This window comes from Mobula birostris, chromosome 4, assembly GCF_030028105.1.
Source record: "Mobula birostris isolate sMobBir1 chromosome 4, sMobBir1.hap1, whole genome shotgun sequence".
In the NCBI taxonomy this organism is placed as follows: Eukaryota; Metazoa; Chordata; class Chondrichthyes; order Myliobatiformes; family Myliobatidae; genus Mobula; species Mobula birostris.
In genome coordinates, this window is record NC_092373.1 from 201,500,111 (window position 1) to 201,522,627 (window position 22,517).

The following is a 22,517-nucleotide window of genomic DNA, read 5'->3' on the forward strand; positions in this document are numbered from 1 at the left end:
TGGGTAAGATACAACGTAAATTGGGGACTGAATTATCGAGCACCTCTGCTCCATCCACCAAAAGCAGAATTTCCTGTTGGCCAACCATCTTAATTCCTCTCTCTATTCCCATTCCAACATGTTAATCCATGCCCTCCTCTTTTGCCACGATGAAGCCACTCTCAGGGTTGAGGAGCATCACCTCATATTCTGTCTAGGTAGCCTCCAACCTGATGGCATAAACATTGATTTCTCCATCTGAATTTTTCCTTCCCCTTCCCTCTTTTTCTATTAATCACTCTGGCCTCTTACCTCATTTCCTCACCTGCCTATCATTTCCTCCAGGTTCCCTCCTTCTGCCCTTTCTCCCGTGGTCCACTCCCCTCTCCTGTCAGATTCCTCCTTCTCCAGCCCTTTTCCTTTCCCACCCACCTGGCATCACCTATCATAGCAAGCCCTCTTTTCTCTCCCCTACTTTTTTGTTTTGGTGTCTTTCCTGTAACTTTCCAGTCCTGAAGGAGGGTCTCAGCCTGAAACGCTGGCTGTTTATTCACGTCCATAGATGCTGCCTGTGTCACAAAGAGGGGTGGACCCAAATGCAAGACACATCTTGTGAGGTTAATTTAATTGAGTTTATTGCTCAATACAAGGAGAGCAAAGCAGAAGCAAGAATAGCGTACTGGACAGGCCTTGGACTAGGCTGGGACTAAGGGTCTGGGCTAGGACTCGAAATCACGGACCGCCAGGGCCAGGACTTGAGACTTGGAGCCGCCAGGGCCAAGACTTGAGACTTGGAGCCACCAGGGCCAGGACTTGAGACTTAGAGCTGCCAGGGCCAGGACTTGAGACTTGGAGCTGCCAGGACCAGGACTTGAGACTTGGAGCCGCCAGGACCAGGACTTGAGACTGGAGCCACCAGGGCCAGGCTGCAGTGGATGTTGTATATTTGGATTTTCAGAAGGCCTTTGACAAGGTGCCACACATGAGGCTACTTAACAAAATAAGAGCCCATGGAATTACAGGAAAGTTACATACATGGATAGAGCGTTTGCTGATTGGCAGGAAACAGAGAGTGGGAATAAAGGGATCCTACTCTGGTTGGCTGCCGGTTACCAGTGGTGTTCCACAGGGATCAGTCTTGGGGCCGCTTCTTTTTACATTGTACATCAACGATTTGGATTATGGAATAGATGGCTTTGTGGCTAAGTTTGCTGACGATACGAAGATAGGTGGAGGGGCCGGTAGTGCTGAGGAAACGGAGAGTCTGCAGAGAGACTTGGATAGATTGGAAGAATGGGCAGAGAAGTGGCAAATGAAGTACAATGTTGGAAAGTTTCTGGTTATGCACTTTGGCAGAAAAAATAAACGGGCAGACTATTATTTAAATGGGGAAAGAATTCAAAGTTCTGAGATGCAATGGGACTTGGGAGTCCTCGTACAGGATTCCCTTAAAGTTAACCTCCAGGTTGAGTCAGTAGTGAAGAAGGCGAATGCAATGTTGGCATTCATTTCTAGAGAAATAGAGTATAGGAGCAGGGATGTGATGTTGAGGCTCTATAAGGCGCTGGTGAGACCTCACTTGGAGTACTGTGGGCAGTTTTGGTCTCCTTATTTAAGAAAGGATGTGCTGACGTTGGAGAGGGTACAGGGAAGATTCACTAGAATGATTCCAGGAATGAAAGCGTTAACATATGAGGAACGTTTGTCCACTCTTGGACTGTATTCCTTGGAGTTTAGAAGAATGAGGGGAGACCTCATAGAAACATTTCGAATGTTAAAGGGTATGGACAGAGTGGATGTGGCAAAATTGTTTCCCATGATGGGGGAGTCTAGTACGAGAGGGCATGACCTCAGGATTGAAGGGCGCCCTTTCAGAACAGAAATGCGAAGAAATTTTTTTAGTCAGAGGGTGGTGAATCTATGGAATTTGTTGCCACGGGCAGCAGTGGAGGCCAAGTCATTGGGTGTATTTAAGGCAGAGATTGATAGGTATCTGAGTAGCCAGGGCATCAAAGGTTATGGTGAGAAGGCGGGGCAGTGGGACTAAATAGGATAAAATGGATCAGCTCATGATAAAATGGCAGAGCAGACTGGATGGGCCGAATGGCCTACTTCTGCTCCTTTGTCTTATGGTCTTATGGACTTGAGACTTGGAGCCGCCAAGGCCAGGGCTTGAGACTTGGAGCCGCCAGAGTCAGGACTTGATCCTTGAAGCCTCCGGAGCCAGGAACTCTTTTTATTCACGGGACAGACTCAGACACAGGGCATAAAACATAGAGCCGGGAATCCTCCTTAGACACAGGATGAGTCGGGATTCTTCTTATTCATTGTGCAGATTTAGACACAGTACATAAAACACTGAGCCGGGAATCCTCCTTAGACACAGGACGGAGTCGGGACTCTTCTTGACACGGGGTCAGGACCTTCAAGGGTACAGGGCCAGGACCCCTCTTAGACACATGACATGGAGACGGAGACCACACAACAATGGACAGAACTATAACTGGGCTCAAATACGCTCCAAGCAGTGGCGAGCACTTGACTCACCCCAGCGGGTTAACTTTGACTGTCCCATACTGACAAGGGAAGGTGGCTTGCTGACACTTGCTTCGGGAGGAGACTAAGCTTGCTCCAGCCAGATGACATTGGCTCGCAGTATCTACATTGACTTTGTTAACGCTCTCGCACCGAATGGCTGAAAGCCAGAGACTTATAAACTGCTGGTTCAGCCGAGAGTAAATTGCCTCCAATCACCAAGCCCGAGGGACACGGGAAAACAGGGAACCAAAGAGAAACAGGGAGTCCACAGTCCGGATCATAACGCAAACAAAGTCAATTTAAAGGGAACCCGACCAAGACAGCCTGATCCGCTGAATTCCTTCAGCATTTTGTACGTATTGCTCCATATATCATGTTCTCAATATTATTTATTAATTATTATTATTACTTATTTTTTCTCAGCTTGAGCTGGTAAAACCTGAGGTACAAGCATAGCCAAGCACGCTTATTTGTCAATTACTAGGAAATTCTGGACTATTCTACTGACGTTCAGTATCGTGGCTTTCTGAAGATTTACATAGATATGTATGTTTAGCCCAAATTGTTTATTGCTATTGTGTAGTGCCTTTGGGATAACACCAGTTGTAGATATTACTATCGGGAATTTGTTATTATTTGTTCATGTTCCAAAGTCTTTCAATTTCCTCTTTTAATTCATCATATTTCTGGTGTTTTTCACTTATTAATTTCTGTAAGTTATGTGTGTTTGGAATGGCTATATCTATTAAATAAGTTGTTCTTGCTTGTTTATCCTGTATTATTATATCAGGACAGTTATTATGGATTGAACTATCTTTTGAGGAATGATGTTTGCCACTTGATTGTGCGTGTGTAAGTAATCAGATTGTGTTAAACTGCTACAGGATCCTGTAACAAGTTGGATTGCTTCTGGTTTTTCTCAGCATTTTCTACATTTATCATCTTGAATAGGGGAAGAAGTTGTTCCTGAATCACCGAGTGTGTGCCTTCAGGCTCTGTACCTCCTACCTGATGGTAATAGTGAGAAAAGAGCATGCCCTGGGTGCTGGAAGTCCTTAATAATGGACGCTGCCTTTTAGAGACACCGCTCCTTGAAGATGTCCTCGGTACATTGTAGGCTAGTACCCAAGATGGATCTGACTAAATTTACAACACTCTGCAGCTTCTTTCGGTCCTGTGCAGTAGCCACCCACCACCCCCTGCCCCCATACCAGACAGTGATACAGCCTGTCAGAATGCTCTCCATGGTACATATATAGAGGTTTTTGAGTATATTTATTGATATACCAAATCTCTTCAAACCCCTAATGAAGTATAGTTGCTGTCTTGCCTTCTTTATAACTGCACTGATATGTTGGGACCAGGTTAGGTCCTCAGAGATCTTGACACCCAGGAACTTGAAACTGCTCACTCTCTCCAGTTCTGATCCCTCTGAGGATTGGTATGTGTTCCTTCGTCTTACCCTTCACGAAGTCCACAATCAGCCCTTTTGTCTTATTGATGTTGAGTGCAAAGTTGTTGCTGTGACACCACTCCAGTAGTTGGCATATCTCACTCCTGTGTGCCCTCTCTTCTCCATCTGAGATTCTACCAACAATGGTTGTATCATCAGCAAATTTATAGATGGTATTTGAGCTATGTCTAGCCTCACAGTCATGGGTATAATGAGAGTAGAGCGGTGGGCTAAGCACATACCCCTGAGATGCACCAGTGTTGATCATCGGTGAGGAGGAGGTATTATCACCAATCCGCACATATTGTGGTCTTCCAGTTGGGAAGTCGAGGATCCAATTGCAGCGGGAGGTACAGAGGCTCAGGTACTGTAACTTCTCAATCAGGGTTGTGGGAATGATGGTATTAAATGCTGAGCTATAGTGGATGAACAGCATCCTGACATAGGTGTTTGTATTGTCCAGGTGGTCTAAGGCCTTATGAAGAGCCATCGAGATTGCATCTGCTGTTGACCTATTGTGGTGATAGGCAAATTGCAATGGGTCCAGGTCCTTGCTGAGGCAGGAGTTCAGTCTAGCCATGACCAACCTCTCAAAGCATTTCATCACTGTAGATGTGAGTGCTACCGCGTGATAGCATTAAGGCAGCTCACATCATTCTTCTTAGGCACTGGTATAATTGTTGCCATTTTGAAGCAAGTGGGAACTTCCTCCCGTAGCAGTGAGAGGTTGAAAATGTCCTTGAACACTCCCGCTAGTTGGTTTTTACAGATTTTCAGAGCCTTGCCAGGTACTCCATCGGGACCTTCCTCCTTACGAGGGTTCACTCTCTTTAAAGACTGCCTAACATCAGTCCCTGAGACAGAGAATACAGGCTCATCGGGTACAGCAGGGATCTTCACAGCTGTAGTTATATTCTCTCTCTCAAAGCGGGTTTAGAAGGCGTTGAGTTCATCTGGTAGTGAAGCATCATTGCCATTCATGCAATGAGTTTCGCTTTGTAGGAAGTAATGTCTTGCAAACCCTGCCAGAGTTGTACATCCGATGTCACCTCCAAGCTCATTTGAAATTGTCTCTTCACCTTGAAATAGCCCTCCACAAATCATAACTGGTTTTCTGGTATAGACCTGGGTCGCCAGACTTAAATGTCACAGATCTAGCCTTCAGCAGATGACACACCTCCTGGTTCATTCATGGCTTTTGGTTTGGGAATGTTCAGTAAGTCCTTGTAGGCACACACTCATCCACACAGATTTTAATGAAGCCAGTAACAACTGCAGCATGCTCATCCAGATTCAAAGACGAATTCCCAAATACAGTCCAGTCCACTGATTGAAAGCAGTCCTGTAATCGCTCCTGTGCTTCTCTTGTCCATATCTTCCTGGTCCTCAGTACTGGTGCTGCAGTCTTCAATCACTGCCTATACTCAGGGAATAGAAGTACAGCCAGATGATCAGACTTCCTGGAATGAGGGCATGGAATAGCACAGTAGGTATTCTTGATGGTGGTGTAACAATGGTCCAGTGTCTTGTTCCCTCTGGTATTGCAAGTGATCTGTTGATGCTTAGTGATATTTTCAGGCTGGCCTGGTTAAAATCCCCCAAAATGATGGTGAAAGAGTTAGGGTGCGCTGTTTCATGCATGTTGATCCCATTGCTTAGATCATCTAAAGCCTGATTGACATTGGCCTGAGGTGGAATGTATATCACTACCAAAATGATCCCAGAAATCTCCTGTGGTAGGTAAAATGGACGGCACTTAACTGCTAGATATTCCAGGTCTGGTGAGCAGAATTGAGACAGCACTGATAAATTTGTGCACCAAGACGAGTTGATCATGAGGCATATTCCTCCACCTCTGATTTTGAGAGACTCTATAGATCTGTCCTGACGGTGTACAGTAAACCCGTCGATCTGAATTGCCGCATCCGACGAAGGAACAAGAAACAGAGGACACATGTAGTCCTGATGTCTCTCTGATTCAGCACCCTAGCTCTGAGATCATCGTTTTTATTCACCAGGGACTGCACCTTTGCAGGCAAGATAGTCGGTATTGGGAGTTTAAAACCCCATTGCCTTAAACGCACATGTATCCCTGACCTGCAGCCACGTTTCCTGTATGGAATCCTACGAGGAACCTGTCCCCAGTCGGCATTGTTTCTGTCAGTTCTAAGCAGCAATAGGTTATTTAAATGCATTAAGACATCGTTGTTGACTGTACTGACCTTGGAAGCAGTTGAGCTTTTTAACTGTATCAGGCTGAAACGAGAATATTTAATCATATCCATTGAGAGTTCTGCTGCCACACGAGTCACCTCGAGGCACCCCTCTACCATCTGTTTCCTAAACGGACATTGAACCTGTGAACACTACCTCACTTTTTAAATACACAATTATTTCTGTAATTATTTTTGCATGATTTTAATCTATTCACTATACGTATACTGTAAATGTATCAATCTATTTATTTATTTTCTTCTTCTATATTATGTATTGCATTGAACTGCTGCTGCTAAGTTAACAAATTTCACAACACATGCCAGTGATAATAAACCTGATTTTGTTTCTGATTCTGATTGAATTTGTTGGTCTTTTGTTATGTATTTTTGATAATTTTTTGTGCTATTATTATTATTTGCTTTTCTTTTTTTTTGAATTTGCACAGCTTGATGTCTTTTGCACATTGGTGGTTTGTGTATCTTTGTCTGTAGTTGTTCATTGATTCTATTGTGTTTCTTTGTATCTTCTGTGAACACCTGCAAGAAAATGAATATCAGAGTAGTATATGGAAATGTATGCACTTTGATGATAAGTTTTCTTTGAACTTTGAACCTGACGGCATGAACTTTGATATCTCTGATTTCTCCTTACCTCCTTCTCTCTTTTTCAATTCCCCATTCTGATTCCACCCTCCTCTCCTATCAGATTCCTTCTTCTTCAGCCCTTTATCTTTTCTGCCTACCACCTCCCAGCCTCAAACTTCTTAACCCCCTACTCCACCCACTCGCCTTCCTCCTTACCTGGTCTCAATTATCACCTGCCAGCTATCACTCCTCTCCTTTCTCAACCTTCTTATTCTGGCTTCTTCCCCCTATTTTACCTGTCCCGATGAAGGGTCTCAGCCCAAAACATCGATTGTTTATTCCCCTCCACAGATGCTGCCTGACCTGCTAACTTTGTGTTTGTTACTGTTTTACGCATTTTTTTTTAGAATTTGGTCCAGAAGGAGCCTATTTGGCCTATTATGTCCATGCCAAACAAAAAAAAGGTTGAGGTAGTTAGGTTATTCCCATTTCCCAGCTCTCAATCCATAACTGTAGACTACAGCTTTCTAAATGTTCACTTAGGTGCATATTAAATATGATGAGTTTTTCTGCTTGCACTGCTTTTTCAAAAATGAGCTCCAGACCTCATTACCAGTTAGATTTTTATACACAATTTCCTATTATTCCACTACAAATTAAATTAATTTATGTTCCCTAAATATCATTCCATAAGACCATAAGACGTAAGAGCAGAATTAGACCATTCAGCCCATCAGGTCTGCTCAGCCATTCCATTATGGCTGATTTATTATACCCCTCAACCCCATTCTCCTGCTTTTTCCCAATAACTTGATGCCCTGGTTAATTCAGAACCTATCAACCTCTGCTTTAGATATAACCAATGATTTGCTCTCCACAGCCATCTGTGGCAATTAATACTACAGATTCACCACCCTTTGGCTGAAGAATTCCCTCTAGTAAGCAAAAAAAAAATTCTATTCACTCATCTGGTTTTCTTATAATCCTCAGTTAAATGTTATTTTAGTATTGCTGCCTCAGTAAGACAGCCAATTAATCAAGCATCTCACCCATTCTGAATATTCACTCTTCTCCACCCCCCAACTACTCTTCAGGGAGAAGATACAAAAGCTTGAAAACACCTACCATCAAGCTCAAGGACAGCTTCTATCCTGCTGTTAAAAGACTATTGAATGGACTTTTTCATGATAAGAAAGACTTTTGACCTCACAATCTCCATATCATGGCCTTGCAGCTTACTGTCTGCCTGCACTGCACTTACTCTGTAACCAAAACATTTTATTCTGCATTCTGGTTTTGCTTTTCCCTTGTGCTACCTCAATGCCTTGATGTGATGAAGTGATCCATATGGGTGGCATGCAAAACAAAGTTTCTTACTCGATGCATAGGACAATAACAAACAAATTTATCAATTTCATTTTGTTGTAAAAAGCATATATCCTAGTCAGCCTTATTCTGTGAGAAATCCTAGTAATCAAAGAACCTAGTTATAATTAGATATTTTACAATAAGATAAGTAGACCAAAATTCAGAGAGTAACAAAAATATTATCTTTCCATTCTTTGATTTAGGTTTTCAGCTTTTGGATTGTTGAAACTATAAATTTTCATTCCAATGAATTCAGAAAGGCTGATGTCAGAGAACAGGAGTAATAAAGCCAACCCTGCCATCATGACAAGGCAACCATCTCGAATCCTTGTGGTGGACGTTACGCCTCCTTTCTGGTCAGACATTTGCTTCAATCTCTGTGAAGCCCTGGAAAATTTCTTTGCTTTGGCCTGCAGTTTGGGAGGGTTATGTCGCCTGCCTCTCTTCAGTCTTTACGTGGTTCACAATCAGCAGGAATGTCTTCTTCCTTTTGTGGTAGGTAAAAACAGCAAAACATAGACCGGGTCTCCATCTTTTTATTATAAGAAGTCACTTATCAAAATAAATAACTGTTTGAATTCAAGGTTCACAAGCCAACTCAATAGCAATAATGATTCTGCGAACACCTTGTGTCAGTTTATAAACCAGATGATACTCAGTTTTATTCAGTAGCTGCACAGGTTGATAGGGTGGTTAAGAAGGCATATGATAGGCTTGCCTTTATTAGTTAAGACAATGAGTTCAAAAGTCAGGAAGTTATGTTGCAGCTTTATAAAACTCTAGTTAGACCATACCTGGAGTATTATATACAGTCTGGTCACCCCATTAAAGGAAGGATGTTGAGGCTTTGGACAGGTTTACCACCATGCTGCCTGCATTAGAGTGTGTGTGCTACAGTATAATGAGAGGTTGGAAACATGGGTGATTTTCTCTGGAGCAGCGGAGGCTAAGGGGAGATCTGATAGGGGTTTACAAGATTATGAGGGCCCTAGATAAAGTAGACAGAGACAGTATCTTTTTCCCAGGGTTGAAATGTCTAATACAGAGGGCATGCATTTAAGGTGAGAGGGGGAAATTTCAAAGGAGATGCAAGAGACAAGCTTTTTCAGACAGAGAGCGATAGTTGCCTGGAATGTGCTGCCTGGGGTAGTGGTAGAGGTAGAAACACTAGAGACTTTTAAGAGTTGTTTAGATAGACATATGAATGTGAGGGAAATGGAAAGATATAGACATTGTGTAGACAGAAGAGATGAGTTTAGTTAGCCATTTGATTGCTAATTTAATTGGTCCAGCAGAACATTGTGGGGTGAAGGGGCTATTCTTGTGCTGTACTGTTCTGTGTTCTGCGGTATGTACTGCACGAAGCCCAAGTTGTTCTGCAGCCAGAGTAAACCACACAAATTTGGCTGTTCTCCAATAAGAAAACAGGATTAAGATGTTGGGGTTTCAAAGACTGTTCAAGTTGGAATTTACTAAGGAATTTAACAGTTTTCTTTAGCTTTGAAAATTATCTTCTTTCAAGACTGAGAAATTTCTTGCATTGCAGATGAATGTGAAAGGTTACTTAGAGAAAATGCATTGTCATAGCTGTTCTGTAAGATTCAAAATAGCAAGAGTTATACATTACCAAAGTGGGCCCCTTGGCTCAACTCGGCCTTACTGATCAAGGTGTCTACATATAAGATCCATTTACCTATGTTGTTCTTATCAATTGTATATCATATCAGAATCAGGTTTATTATCACTGGCATGTGTCGTGAAATTTGTTAACTTAGCTGCAGTTCAATGCAATACATAATAGAGAAGGGAAAAAAGGATAATATTACAGTATATGTATATTGGAGATTAAAAATAGTGCGAAAACAGAAATAATATATATTGAAAAAGTGAGGTAGTGTTCACAGGTTCAATGTCCATTTAGAATTGGATGGCAGAGGGATAGGAGCTGTTCCTGAACCACTGAGTGGGTGCCTTCAGGCTTCTGTACCTCCTACCTGATGGTAACAATGAGAAAAGGGCATGCCCTGGGTGCTGTGTGTCCTTAATAATGGACACTGCCTTTCTGAGACACTGCTCCTTGACGATGTCCTCAGTACTTTGTAGTCTAGTACCCAAGATGGAGCTGACTAAATTTTTGATGCTCTGCAGCTTCTTTCAGTCCTGTGCAGTAGCCCCCCCCCCGCCATACCAGACAGTGATACAGCCTGTCAGAGTGCTCTCCATGATACATCTATAGAAGTTTTGAGTGTCCATATCTCTCTAAATTTTTCCTATCCATGGACTAAAACCCAGTACCAACAGGCTCGGACAGCTTCTTTCACCAGGCCATCAGACTGATTAATTCACGCTGATACAATTGTATTTCTGTTATATTGACTATCCTGTTGTGGGGAGGGGAGGGAGGGAACATTGACTCAGACCATGAGAGGCCTGCGTCGGGCATTTTCATGCCTTACAAGGTGCAGATTGGAAGTCTGGGTGGGGCGCCACTCCTGGCACAGACACTAGCGCAATGTGTGGTTAAGTGCCTTGCTCAAGGACACAAACAGGCTGCCACAGCTGAGGCTCAAACTAGTGACCTTCAGATCACTAGACAAACTCCTTAACCACTTGGCTATGTGCCCAACAGTGTATCCTGTTGTACATACTATTTATTATAAATTATTATAAATGACACATTGCACATTTATATGGAGATGTAACATAAAGATTTTTATTCCTCATGTATATGAAGAATGTAAGTAATAAAGTCAATTCAATTCAATTCAATTGTCCAAATGTCTTTGAACATAGCAATTGTACTTGCCTCTACCATTTCCTTTGGTATCTCACTTCAAATACCCACCACACTCCTTATGAAAAACATGCTCTCTGATGCCATGTAAATCTTTCCCCCCTCACTTGTTCTGCACCCCCTCTGAAGCCTCCACATCCTTCCTTGAATGTGGCAACCAGAACTGCAGACTGTACTCCAAATATGGCCAGAACAAAGTTCTATACAGCTGCAGCATGATTTCCCAATTTTTATATTCAATAACCAATTGACGAAGACAAGCATGCAATCTGATCTTTTTACCGTCCTATCTACCAGTGTTGCCACTTTCAGGGATTACTCTCACCATCTCAGCAATAGCATTACCAGTACTCTGCCTGGTTTCTCATCTTGGTAAGTTCGGTCAAGTTCTTAGGAGTCATAAAAAATATAAAGAAATGAATAAGGACAATGGAGACATGTCCTGGTCAGTGACTTTGTATAACTTAGGGAACCAAGGTAGTGTAGTGGATAGCGCAATGCTATTATAGCTCTAGGCATTCCAGAGTTCGGAGTTCAATTCCAGCAGCGTATGTAAGGAGATTTTACATCCTCCCCGTGACCGTGTGGATTTCCTCAGGGTGCTCTGGTTTCTTCCCACATTCTAAAGATGAACTCCATGGATTATCACCTTGTCATGGTGGAGAGGCTTGTGTGGTCCTGAGATCCCGAGAGCGATGCCATCTGGATCAATGCTCCTGGTAGGGTCACCCATGGCGGTAAGGTCGAGGGTGAGGTCCCTGACAAAGAACAATTCAACCAAGACCTCAACAGTGGAACAGGCGGACGAAGTTACTTCGAACTCAACGGCTGTGAAGGCGGATGAAGGCTGCAACAAATCCATCAGCTCCAATCATCATGGAATCATTGCCATTGGAATCAGTTGGTTGATTTGTGAAGTATCATGTGCTTCTTGGAGTGCAACATCAAGTACACGTTAAACAAATACACGCACAGGCATCTTTGCTCTGTGGGCCACTTCTTCAAGTCTTTCTGCGATCGGGGAAGGCGACGGGAGCAGGCAATGTGTGATGGCTAGAAGTTCCTAGTCAAGAACCGGCACGAAAGCGGTGAATACTTGATTCAGTCGCTCAACTTTTGGACAGAAGCTGGAAAGTTGTTCGGCAGCAGTATTCACATCTGAGCAGCCCTATTTAGGATCCGCTCTGCTCACCCTAGAAAAGGTGCCCTAAAAATAGTCTGCTTCACCCCATTCTGTCTGGAAAGCCGCGTCCAGAGAGATCACCATCATGCGGTCGAAAAGCATTGAGAAGTGAAACTATGAAATTTGGAACCTGGAATATGGATAACCCAAACTCAGGCCGACCAGAGAGGAGAACTGCCTTTGTTGCCCGGGAACTCCAAAAATTCAACTTTGACATTGTTGCTCTGAGTGAGACCTGCAGAGATGGAGAAGGGCAACTAAAGGAAGAGCAAGGTCAATACACCTTTTTCTGGAAAGAACTTGATCCTGAACAACCGAGGATCCATGGAATAGGTTTTGCCATCCGAAACAGCCTACTTCAGAAGCTGACAGAGCAACCACTGGGAATCAACGAACGTCTCATGACTCTGCGAATCCAACTTGTCAAGAACCAACACACTACCATCATCAGCGCCTATGCTCCAACTTTGGACGCTGAAGATGAAGTAAAGATGAACTTCTACACCCAACTTGACCACATCCTTTCCTCTGTTCCCAACAACGACAAGATCATTCTCTTGGGAGACCTCAATGCCAGAGTCGGGAAAGATCATAGGCTCTGCACTGGAATAATAAGCAAGGAAGGAGTTGGCAAGGTCAACGCCAATGGAACACTCCTCCTCACCAAATGTGCTGAACACAACCTGGTGATTACAAACACCCTATTTTGCCAGAAAAACAGGCACAAAGTCTCCTGGCAGCATCCACGCTCCAAACACTGGCACCTCATTGACTACATCATCGTATGATCTCGGGACCAACAAGATGTACTGATAAGAAGAGCTGTTACTGGTGCTGATGAGTGCTGGACAGACCATCGACTCATCTCGTCCACCATGAGAATGAAGACTCGGCCCAAAAGGAAACACCAAAATCAGAACACTATTAAGTAATTTAATGTTGACATCCTTCAAGACATCAGCCATGTACAGAAGTTCCAACAAAATCTTCAAGAACAACTGCCTCAACAAATCCCACCATCTGTAGAAGAACACTGGAATCAAATGAAGAACGCTATCATCACATCCTGCAAAGAAACAATTGGGTTCAAGACGAAATAACATCAGGATTGGTTCGATGATAACGACAAACTACTCCAACAACTCATCGACGAAAAGAGAAAAGCTTTCATTACCTGACAGAATGACCAACAAACGGCTACCAAAAGGAAATGCTATCAGGAATGCAAGGCTGCAGTCCAGAAGAGCACCCAAAACCTGAAAAACCAATGGTGGAGGAAGAAAGCTCAGGAAATCCAACAACTAGCAGACGCCAACAATACTCGAGGCTTTTTCAATGCAACTAAAGCTATTTTTGGCCCATCCGCGCACGGTCAAGCCCCTCTCTAAAGCAAAGATGGTTCAACCATCCTGAAGAGCAATGCTGACATAAATTCTAGATGGAGGGAGCACTTTGAAGATATTCTAAATCAAACTGTCTCATTTGACAGGAATGTGATTAACAACATTCTAAAACAGCCCGTTGACGACTTCCTAAGCAAAATACCGACACTTGAAGAAGTCAAGGAAGCCATCAAAACCTTGAAAAACAACAAGGCCGCTGGACTCGATGGAATATCAGCCAAGGACTACAAAATTGGAGGTAACCCGCTTCATTATCACCTGCATCAACTTCTCATCAAGATCTGGATAAATGAAGACGTACCAGCAGACTTTAGAGACTCAGCAATCGTTACCATCTACAAAAGGAAAGGCGATCAATCCGAATGCGGAAACTATCGTGGAATTTCCCTGTTAGCAACAGCAGGAAAGATCCACACCCGCATCATGAACAACTGGCTCAAGCCTTTAGCTGAGAAGATCCTTCCGGAGCTGGGTTTAGACCATCACATGGAGCAATCGATGATCTTCACAATGCGACAACCATAAGAAAAATGTCGTGAACAACTTCAACCTTTGTACACGGCATTCATCGACCTCACCAAAGCCTTTGACTCGGCATCAATGGAAATCCTATGGGATATCCTATCCACTTATGGATGCCCTGAAAAGTACATTCAAATCCTGAGACTCCTCCACGATGGCATGCTTGCCACAGTCATGGTCAGCAACAGTAACTGTGAGTTTTTTCAAGTTAGATCAGGAGAAAAACAGGGATGTGTGACTGCCCCAACTTTGTTCACCATCTTCATTGCGACAATCATCCACATTATCAAGGACGACCTACCCCCAGGAATTGAAATTGTCTACAGAACAGATGGCAGGCTTTTCAATCTTGCCCGTCTCAAATCCAAAACGAAGACATCCACGAGTTCCCTCATTGAGTTCCAATATGCAGATGACACAGTGTTGCAGCTCTTTCAGAAAACCACCTACAACAGATTCTGACTGCCTTCAACCGTGCATACACGAAACTTGGACTTACCATCAATTCCAAGAAGACTCAGATCATCTATCAACCGTCACCAATTGAGACAAATCAGATAGAACCATCAATTCAACTTGGCAAAACAACCCTGGAAAACGTGGACCACTTTCCGTATCTTGGAAGTCACCTCTCCTTCAATGTCGACCTTAATGACAAGATCCAACATCATCTTAAGTGCGCTGGAACAGCTTTTGGACGTCTCCGAACAAGAGTCTTTCATAATCGTGACATCTGAACAGACACCAAAATGTTAGTGTACAAAGCAGTGGTAATCCCAACACTCCTGTATGCATCAGAAACCTGGACAACATACCGACGACATCTGAAGGCACTTGAAAAGTTCCATCAATGCTGTCTTCAAAACATCCTAAATATCAGCTGGGAAGATAGAAGAACCAACGTCAGTATGCTAAATGAAGCAAAAACAACAGGCATTGAAGCCTATGTCATCAAGAACCAACTAAGATGGAGCGGTCATGTTGTTCGGATGAAAGGCGAACGTCTGCCAAAACAAATCTTCTACTCCTAGCTTAAAGAAGGCAAATGTCAAAGAGGCAGACAACAGAAGAGATTCAAAAACGTCTTAAAAACCAACATGAAAAAATTTAACATCGACATCAACAAGTGGGAAACCAATGCCAAGGACAGAAAACTCTGGCAAGCCATCATCCGAGAAGGAACAGCATCTTCTGAAGCCAACAGATGTGCAGAATTAGAAGAAAAGAGAAGAAAATGGAAAGAGAGGCAGCAACAACCAGAGCCCAATCTGCCATCTGGAACTACCTGTCCTGAATACGGAAGAACCTTCAAAGCCAAGATTGGACTTATAAGCCACTTGAGAGCCCATAAGTAGATCAACAGAATGAAGACAATCATCCTCAACCTCGAGGGATAGCCACGATGATTAGGTTCATTGGTCATTGTAAATTGTCCTGTGATTAGGTTAGGGTTAAAAAGTTAGGCTGGAAGGACACGTTCCATTCTGTATCTCTAAATAGACAAAAAAAGATCTTTAGAAACAAGATTGAATAATATTTGAAATTATGTTTTTCCTTCTCTGTAGCCAGTGAAGGGAAACTTTCCCAAGCTCCATTCATCTATCTCAGAACTGAGATCAATGCCAAAAGAGGGATGTTTGCGTGAAAAGCCAGGTTCATTAAAACAAGCTGTAGAAGATAGCCTTTTACAGTTTAAACAGTACATGAGGCATGTGACAATGGGAGGATCACTGAATAGCTGCTCTGTAGAGGTAAGAAAAATTCATTAAAATTATTTTGTAGCCTTCTCAACAGAATTAAAAATGTATATTTTTTATATATTTAAAAATGTGTCTCACATTTCTTAACAAAATATCATTTTTGGTGAAAAGAATTATAATTTTTTATAAATAGGAATTTAATTGCCATAAGTCCATAAGACATAGAAGAAGAATTATGCCAATTGGCCCATTGAATTTGCTCCACATTCCACCATGGGCGATTTATTATCTCTCTCAATCTCATTCTCCTGCCTTCTCCCTGTGACCTTTGACACCCTGATTAACCAAGAACCTATCAACCTCTGCTTTAAATATTCTCAATGACTTGGCCTCCACAGCCACCTGTGACAATGAATTCCACAGATTTACCACTCTCTGTCTATAGAAATTCCTTCACACCTCTGTTCTAAATGGGCTTCCCTCTATTCCAAGGCTATGCCATCTGGTCCTAGATTCCTGCACTATAGAAAACACCCTCTCCACATCCACTCTATCTAGCGCTTTCAACATTCAATGAGAATCCCCTCCATTCTTCTAAATTCCAGCAAGTACAGACGGAGAGCCGTCAAATGCTCCTTATACATTAAACCTTTCATTCCTGGAATCATTCTCGTGAACTTCAATACAATTCTCTCCAATGTCAGCACATCCTTTCTTAAAAGGGGCCAAAAATGCTCACAATACTCCCAGGTGAGGCCTCACCAGTGCCTTATGACATCCTAGTGTTACATCCTTGCTTTTGTATTATAGTCCTCTCAAAAAGAATGTTTACACTACATTTGCCTTCCTCACCACTGACTCAACCTGCAAGTTAACCTTTAGGGAATCCTGTATAAGGATTACAAAGTCTCTTTGCACTTTGGATTTGTACTCTGGGACTGCGAGTGGATGGAGTAGATGTGGAGAGGATGTTTCCTATTTTGCGGGAATCTAGGGCCAGAGGGCACAACCTCAGAATAGAGGGATATCCATTTAGAATGGAGATGACTAGGAATTTCTTTAGCCAGAGTGTGGTATAAATCATTAACATAGGCAGCTGTGGAGGCAAGTCATTGGGTATATTTAAGGCAGGAATTGATAGGGCATTGATTAGTCAGGCATGAAAAAGTTACGGGGAGAAGACAGGAGAATGGTGTTGAAAGGGAAGATGGATCAGTCATGATGAAATGAGCGGAATAGTGAAAACCTTGAAAAGAAAATTACAATACCAATAATTAGATAAAATGATTACTGAAAACCATCTGAAATACATAAACTGTTAGAACTTGCTTAACCCAAAAAAATTGTAAATGTCGACTAATTAATAATTCATTTTAATAATTCTAGTTTTTTTTTCCTTCACAGATTACAGTACTTACCAGCCAGCCTGGGAAGCAAGTAGTGAAGCAACTCGAGTCAGGTCTCAGTGAGACTGATTTAGTCAGTGTTAGGCGTTTACAGGTACTGCATATATCCAGGTGTGACACAATGGAATTGATGGACATGCCTTGCAGCACACAGTCAATCCTATCCGATGAAGAAAACAACTCTGGTTAGTATTTGGAGTAAATGGAATTCATTTATTTAAGTAATGAACTGCTTTATTCATTGTTACTTGTATCCCTGAGTGATTGTTTAAAGAAATTCAGCAAACATTTGCAACCAAAATTGAAAACTTGCTGATCTGCATGGCTTAGTATTACACACATGCCATCTGACAAGCTCAAAAATGTTGATGCTTTTTGAACCCACATTTATGAGGGTAGATTTTAAATGTACAGCAGTAGAAAATAGGTGATTTGTAGCCATTTTTATTTCCTTCGTAGACTATTGTTACTGGTTGCTAGTTATTGCCCACTCACTTTCAAAATTACCCTGGGATGTTTTTGGTTTGTAAATCTGACTCCTTTTTTTAAACTTTCATAAAATGGTAACTTTTTTATTTGATGGGCCTACTTTTGTCTCTTTCAGATTCTGGGAATGAATCTACTCACCCATTCCACTGATCTTTTTAAATGGAATTTTAAATAAATATGCCTTTTTCTTTTTTTTCAATATTTTTGTTTAATTTTTTTGGCATCCATATGAACACGTTAGGCTAGAAATTCATTTTTATCCAAGAGCATGCTGACACCTCATTGAAATTACTTGTTATTTCCATTGCTGTTTTGCATTTACTGAATTTCTGTTTGGGGTAGGAAGTGGATGTGGACAGTAATGTATCTGTGTAATGCTAGCCAACCAATTCCATAAAAAGAAACTAAGCTCTGGGTCCAACCATACAGTGCCTTTGAAAAGATGAATGTCTGAAAGTGTTACAGGCAGGGCAGCTACATTATCTGACCCTTTATTTCTGGTTTCCTTCCTAGTCCTGATGAAGGGTCTCAGCCCGAAACACCAACTGTTTATTTCTCTCCGTAGGTGCTCCCTGACCTGTTGAGTTCCTCCAACACTTTGTGAGTGTTGATCAAAATTTCCAGCATCAGCTGAATCTCTTGAGTTTACTTTTTTGTTGTTTCTCCTGTTTTCTAATGACATAGAGTGAGGCAATTTGGCTCACTGGTCTATGCCAATTTCAGAGCAACGTAATCAGTCCTGTTTTCCATTTATTTCCCTATCATCTATTCTCTATCTACTACCTGTCATTTTCTCACCAAGGTGAAATCTGTAGTAACTATTTAACCTATGTGGGAGGGAACTAGAATAATCTGGGGAATACCAGATGGTTACAGGGAAAACATGCCAGTTCCATGCAAACAGGAGTTCAGTACTGAACTTGGATCTTTAGAGTTGTGAAGCACTATCACCAACTGTTGTGCCAGTGCTGAGAAAAAAAACTCTTACAAGCAGCAAAATGATCAAGATCAAATAATCTGTTTTCATGATTTTAGTTGAGGGATAAAAATTGATCAGTACACAGAGCATTGGACATTTTCCTCATATCACTTTAATGGGAACAGTTCTCCTCGCTTACTGTGTCTAGACCATTCATAATTTTAAACCACTGTCAAAATTCCTTGTGGTATCCTCTGTTCCATGGAGAATCCCAGCTTCTGCAGTCAGATCTTGGATGTGAAATCACCCACCTAGATCCTCACTGCACCCTCTCTGCCTGCTGACTGTGTACTGACAGGAGCTAGATCTAGAGCTTCACAGATTTATTGTGACTTCCTTGTTTTCTTCAGCTATTTGGACAATGCCCAGGATTATAGATGTGTTTTTAACTGTTTTACATTCAAATATACAAACTAGGAGGAAGTAGGCCACTTGCACTCCAGAGCCTGCTCTACCACTTAATAATTTTGTAACTCATCTGATTGCGACATCAAATCTGCATTCTGACCACGATCGCTTTTCACCATTTTCTCTATCAAGAACCTGACTACATCTCCCTTTAAAGTATTCAAAGACTCTGCTTCAACCACCCTTGACGATTTGGTTCTTTTGGACTTTGGTCTGCTAATCTATAGTCAGAGAGTACGAGCAAAACTTCTAATTAAACCTGCAAAGATGTCAAACCTTGAAGTGGATGGGCTACAGCAGCTGAAGACCATGAACATACACATAGTGACCACTTTATTAGGTAACTAATAAAGAACCACTGAGTGTATATAACAGCTTTTAGAGGTCAACATTGAATTCAATAGTTTGGTTTATTATTACCACATGTACAAAGATACAGTGAAAAGCTTGTCTTACATACTGTTCCTACAGATCAAATGATTACACTGTGCATTGAGGTAGAGTAAAGTGTAAAAGTGACCAAAAAAGTGCAGTGCAGGTAAACGATAAAGTGCATAATCATAATAAGGTAGATTATGAGTCCAGGAGTCCATCTTATTGTACAGGACATTTGCTCAAGAGTCTAATAAGAGTGAGATAGGTAATTAGTCATTCCTGTTTGCTAGAAGCATTGAATAATAAAAAAGAATTATTATACAGAAGAAGGCCACTCAGCTCATCCTGCCCTCATTGGTCATGAACCTGACCTGTCTGCTCTTGATCCATAGCCCTGTAGGCCTTCAAGTATACATGGACTTTTTAGATATGATAACGTTTTCAGTCTTGTTCTAAAGAGAACAGGTCCTTCATGTTTATGCCTCCTATGGCACTCATAATTTAAGTTAAGTTTTCCCTCACCATTCTCTCTTCTATAGAACACAACCTCAGTCCATCAATGTTCACTTATGGCAATTTTTTCCTAGTCGTGGCAACACGCTGATAAATCTGCTCTACATGTTAGTAATCAAAGACACTCCTTTCCTATAAGTGATTGACCAGAACTTTGAACAATATTCAATCTGTGGCCTAACAAGCACTCTATACAATTTTACTATTACTTCCTTGCCCTATATGCTTTGACTAATAAAGAAAGCATGTCATGTATCTTTTCAACAGTCTTATCGATGTCTTGTTCTGTTATTTTTATGCATCTGTGGTTTACATAGATTTACATAGGTTATATAGAATGTTACTGCACAGGAAGAGGCCCTTTGGTAAATGATGTCTGTGCCAAACATGATGCGAATTAAACTGAATCTCTTCTGCCTGCACATGGTCTATATCCTTCCACTCCCTGCATCACACTTCCTACTCTGCATAGATCTACTTCCACCACAACTCCCAACAAACTGTTGCAGGCATCAACCACTGTGTAAAAAAATTTTCTTTACACGTCTTCAAGCTTTCCCTCTTCCATCTTTAATGCACGTCTTTAGTATTTGACATTTCTACCTTGGGGAAGATTCCAACTTTCAAGCGTATGGTGCCCATAATTTTATAAATTCTTATCAAGTCTCTCCTCGGCCTACCCTGTTCCAAAAAACACATCCTAAGTTTATTCAACTTTTCCTTATAGCTCATTTCCCTTAATCCAGACAGATTCCTGGGAAACTATGCTGCACGTTTCCAATCCTCCATATCCTTCCTGTAATGGACGACCAGAATTCCTTTTTACCTGTCATTTATTGTTCAGTAGGACTGGTGAGAAAGGGGGAAGAAGCCTGAATAAGAATGTTGGGGGGGGGGGGCGGGGTGGAAGAGGAAGAAATACAAGCTAGAAAGTGATAGGTGAAGCCATGTGAGTGGGGAGGTAGGTGAGTGAGAGAGGAGGTAAAGTGAGAAGCTGGGAGGTGATAGGTGGAAAAGGTAAAAGGCTGAAAAAGAAAGAATCTGATGAAGACAAAAGTAGACCATAGGAGAAAGGGTAGGAGGAGGGACATTAGACGGAGGTGATAGGCAGGTGAAGAGAAGAGAAGATGTGAGAGGGGTACCAGAATGGGGAATGGAAAAAGAGAGAAGGGGGAGGAGAGAGAAATTACTGGAAGTAAGAGAAATTATTGTTCATGCCATCAGGTTAAAGACTACAGTCTCTTTGACTTCACCTAATTTGAGTTGATTGGACCAACCCAACCCATGTTTCCCATTGAATGATACTCCAGACGCTTAATGAATTGTGATCATCACTGTTTTTTGTATAATTCCCTTACTAATCGACGCCTTTGTTTCTGTGCAGAGTGCTCCATCCTGGGGACAGATATCGACCTGAGGACAATTGAGAATGATGCAGTCAGCTTGGATAGTTTCTTCAAGAGTTGGTTGCACAATCATGAAACAGACAAGGAACATCTCCATTTGTTGCTGACAAATACATGTCTTCCCAGTTCTACAGGAAAAAGTAATCATTATCACTTGGAAAAGAGCTAGTTTGTGGTATCTTGAGCACATTAAGATTAAAAGGGAGGAGGTTAAGATGTTTGAGCAGCATAGTCATAGTCATAGTCATACTTTATTGATCCCAAGGGAAATTGGTTTTCGTTACAGTCGCACCAACCAAGAATAGAGTATAAATAAGGCAATATAAAACCATAAATAATGAAATAGTAATATGTAAATACCAGGAAATAAGTCCAGGACCAGCCTATTGGCTCAGGGTGTCTGACCCTCCAAGGGAGGAGTTGTAAATTTTGATGGCCACAGGCAGGAATGACTTCCTATGACACTCAGTGTTGCATCTCGGTGGAATGAGTCTCTGGCTGAATGTACTCCTGTGCCCACCCAGTACATTATGTAGTGGATGGGAGACATTGTCCAAGATGGCATGCAACTTGGACAGCATCCTCTTTTCAGACACCACCGTCAGAGAGTCCAGTTCCATCCCGACAACATCACTGGCTTTACGCATAAAGCTGCATAAAACCTCAGGGCTTAATGAGATATATCTCAGGCTGCAAACAGAGGCTAGAGATGAGATTGATGGGACCCTGTCAGACATACTTAAATCTTTGTTGGCATCAGGTGAGGTGCCAGATGATTAGAAGACATCAAATGCACTTCCTTTATTTATGAAGGGCAGCAGGGACACACCAGCTAATTACGCCAATGGTCCTCATGTCAATGGGGAAATTATTAGAAAAATCCTTGAGGGTCAGGATTATTCTACACTTGGAAAAGCAGGGATTGATGAGGGATAGTAAGCAAGGACCTATTACTGGGAGATATCTGGCTTATTTGTTTGAGATTTTTGAACGGGTACCCGAATGATATGAACAGTGTAATTCATGTTGTTTACATCGATTTTAATAAAGCCTTCTATAAAGCCTACCTGGAAGGCAAGTCCAACTAGCTAGTGCTCTCGGGATCCAGTGTAAGTTGATAAATTGGATCCAAAATTGTCTTGATTATATGTAAACAGAGCGATGGTGGAAGGTTGCTATTACGTTTGAAGTCTGTGAACA

At 41.9% G+C, this 22,517-nt stretch overlaps 1 protein-coding gene across 1 annotated transcript in view; it reads left to right on the forward strand.

Moving 5' to 3' along the window:
* The first annotated feature begins 8,442 nt into the window (after positions 1-8,442).
* m1ap (meiosis 1 associated protein) overlaps positions 8,443-22,517 on the forward strand; it is a 55,515-nt gene continuing 41,440 nt past the window's right edge. Inside the window, exons 1-4 of the mRNA XM_072257016.1 lie at positions 8,443-8,634; positions 15,607-15,792; positions 17,146-17,332; positions 21,296-21,457. Of these exons, the coding sequence (XP_072113117.1) occupies positions 8,443-8,634; positions 15,607-15,792; positions 17,146-17,332; positions 21,296-21,457 (727 nt within the window). The remainder of the gene's footprint in view (positions 8,635-15,606; positions 15,793-17,145; positions 17,333-21,295; positions 21,458-22,517) is intronic.